This window comes from Frieseomelitta varia, unplaced genomic scaffold (assembly GCF_011392965.1).
Source record: "Frieseomelitta varia isolate USP_RPSP 00005682 unplaced genomic scaffold, Fvar_1.2 scaffold_260, whole genome shotgun sequence".
NCBI lineage: Eukaryota > Metazoa > Arthropoda > Insecta > Hymenoptera > Apidae > Frieseomelitta > Frieseomelitta varia.
The window spans coordinates 66,836-69,834 of record NW_025109991.1 but is presented as its reverse complement, the minus strand read 5'-3'; the positions used below and the strand labels follow the sequence as shown (position 1 = coordinate 69,834).

At 32.1% G+C, this 2,999-nt stretch overlaps 1 protein-coding gene across 1 annotated transcript in view; it reads left to right on the top strand.

Annotated features, from left to right (window-relative positions):
• Positions 1-552, top strand: part of LOC122528808 — a 74,587-nt gene extending 74,035 nt beyond the window's left edge. The window contains exons 2-3 of the mRNA XM_043654324.1: positions 231-343; positions 403-552. Coding sequence (XP_043510259.1) covers positions 231-343; positions 403-552 — 263 coding nt within the window. The remainder of the gene's footprint in view (positions 1-230; positions 344-402) is intronic.
• Positions 553-2,999: the final 2,447 nt, after the last annotated feature.

Sequence of the window (2,999 nt, the reverse complement as noted above, 5' to 3'; positions counted from 1 at the left end):
TTTATCAATTATTCCTGCCCATACGTTTAAACTAAACTGGTGTTGATGTCTTGAATGCACAATAACATGTGGGTTTTCTTCGTCCCAATTATGATTATTATGAAAATTGAATGTACCATCCCTGGTAAAACTAACTTACTAGAGTTTGCTCTGTTTATAAAATTCATTATATCTCATAAACGAAGACAGATGGGACATATATTTATATGACTTTTTTTCATTATTTTTAGGCGTACAATCAGCTCCCGAAGTGGGTCCCACAAGTTACGAAACACTCTGTATTTCTGCCGGTGATTATGAAAGTGGCCTGAGTCGTATATTTCTCGTTTCAAGATATTTAAAGGTTTACATTTGAATAAATTGACAAATATTTTCAGACTGTGAAACAAAATGTAATTTCAGGTAATACTGTGGTCTTGTAAGATAAGAATTTTCATCCCTAGAATAATTATTATGGCCAATAAAAATCGGCAACAACTTTTCCGAGTGCCTGATAGTAAAATAATGAATTATTTTTGCACAAATAACAAACTCAGAAGAGATAGCAACTGACTTAGTCCACTATCAAAAATGAATATCAACTGAATTCAGTTCAACGACGCGACAGCCAACTCAATTTTAAACAGGTTCAATTTTTACAGCTTCTTAGAAATTACGTTCAGATTTTATTTTATTTTAAAAGAATGTAACGCGAAATAAACTCATTTTTTTTTTTTTTTCTTGATTTAGATCACTTTCGTAATTACCGGCGCATTTAAATATTGCTTGAAACTGAGAGAAAAGAAAAAGAAATTCTCGACGTACGTGACATGTCATTCCAGCGTAATAAGTTAAAGACAAGATTTAATTAAAAAGCAATCGTGGCAATGTAAAATTGAGCAAAAGGAAATTTGCAAAAGTTGCAAAAATTTATATAGAAATTTATTATTCTTAATCAGTCTTGCAGCAACTACACAGAAAGAGAAAATTACCACCTGTCCCTCCATCCAACGTGTCTGTAAATGTCCCCTCCTCTGTGCTTCTGTATATTTATTATGATAATATTATAATATTTAACATAATATTACTTTTATTATATTATAATTATAATACAACATATTTTTAATATTACTTTTATTGTATTATATTTAATACAACATATTTTTACTATAATAATAAAAAATAATTTAACATAACATTATTTTTATTACATTATAATTTTAATAATGTCATATTTAATATATTTTTATATAATATAATATATTTTCATTATAATACTACTGTATATTAACTTATTAATATTAATAAATATTATAAATAATTTTAATTGTATATTTAATATCATATTTAATATCATATTTAATATATTAATGTCATATTTAATATATTTAACAGTAAAATAATATTATTACAATAAATATAATTTTAATACATAATTCGTGTCTTCGTCCATCTATCTTGTTCAGTTTGTGTCTCTCTCGAGTCTCTCTTTCGTCACGACGCGTGAGAATGTTGTGAATTTGGACAGGAGGAAGGGGTGGGCCAAAGACAGTGAGAGGGGGGGGATGACGACGTGACCCGGAATCCGGCGGCAGAAAGCAATGAACTTTTGTGAGCAGCGGAGTTTGCACGTTCAGGTACAGAGTAGCGAGTCCTCATTTGTCTTTCGGCTCGTCGGCCCGACCGGTGCACCGGCGTATATTTAGTCGCCGTCTATTTTCGGTACGCGTGCTCCCCTCGCCCTATGCTAGATGAGACGTTTGTCATAGAGATGGGAGCGAGATCCCCCGTGAATTGTGCGAACGTCGACCAGGACCGAGAGAGAGAGAGAGAGAGAAAAAGAGCGGAGACGCGTCTGGCAGCGAGCAGAGAATTTCTCTGTCGTCAGTCTTTTAAGATCCGAGCACCTTACGTAAGGCCGAACTCATCGAGGAGGTCACTGGAAAACAAGAATTCGCCACCAGAATTAACTTCGGGCTTCGCGATTGTTGGGACGTTTATGACGGACGAATTAAATGACGATTCATGAGAAAGTTAACTTTCGAGTGGTACTGAACAACGTGCGATGGATTTTTGTTTGCTGTTCGATTACAAGCTATCAGATAGAGTTTGAATTAGCAGACAAAGGGCAGAAGTGATATTTCAAATGAAATAAGACATATTGGGTAAAGTACTATTTCAAATAAAATAATATACTGGGTTAGATTAGGTTAGATGGGTGAGGTACCGGGTAAAATAGTATTTCGAATGAAATGCGAATACATTTACAGAGATTATTTTCTGCCTAGTATTTCATTTGCTTGTTCGAGAAAGTTATTTCTTTTTCTATTGAAATATCAGTTGAACTAATTCTATTTTACTTTCAATTAATTTGAATTAGTTGATATACTTTCAATTCTAATTCAATTTCAGTTACGTATTTTTCACGACAATACACGAATGAAATTCTAAAATAATATTTGACGTCAATGCAAGTTTCCGAAGCGTGAAATATTATTCTAAATAAGAAAATAATACGCCTTGAACAATTATCGTCTCAATTAATAATCTTCACTCGTATGTCTGAAATGAATAATTTACAGTATACAAATAATTACAAATAATACACAGCATACTTGTGTACATCACTGTAATAAAATAAATTTTCAATGATATTTGATTCTTTTGAATAAATTTTAATTACTCTTACTACTAATTTTAATAATTTCAAATGTACTCAACACTGATTTCCAATTCTTTTTTTCTTTTATGATCTAATGTTTTCATTTGAAATATTGAAGTTCATTAAAATATCTAGTTTAACTTTAGTCTGCTCTGTCCGTAGTGAAACAGCCTGAAGGACAATGAATGGAACAATAGATGGTATTTGAATACTTGCCAATGTTGCGTTATCGTCGTATAAAAACTTAAAATAGAACGCAGTGGGTTAAAGTTAATGACCCTGTCACACTCGAATTAAATTCAATTCTAGGAAACTAACCTCCAAAACTGCACTGATCTTCGTCGCTCCGCGACTCGAT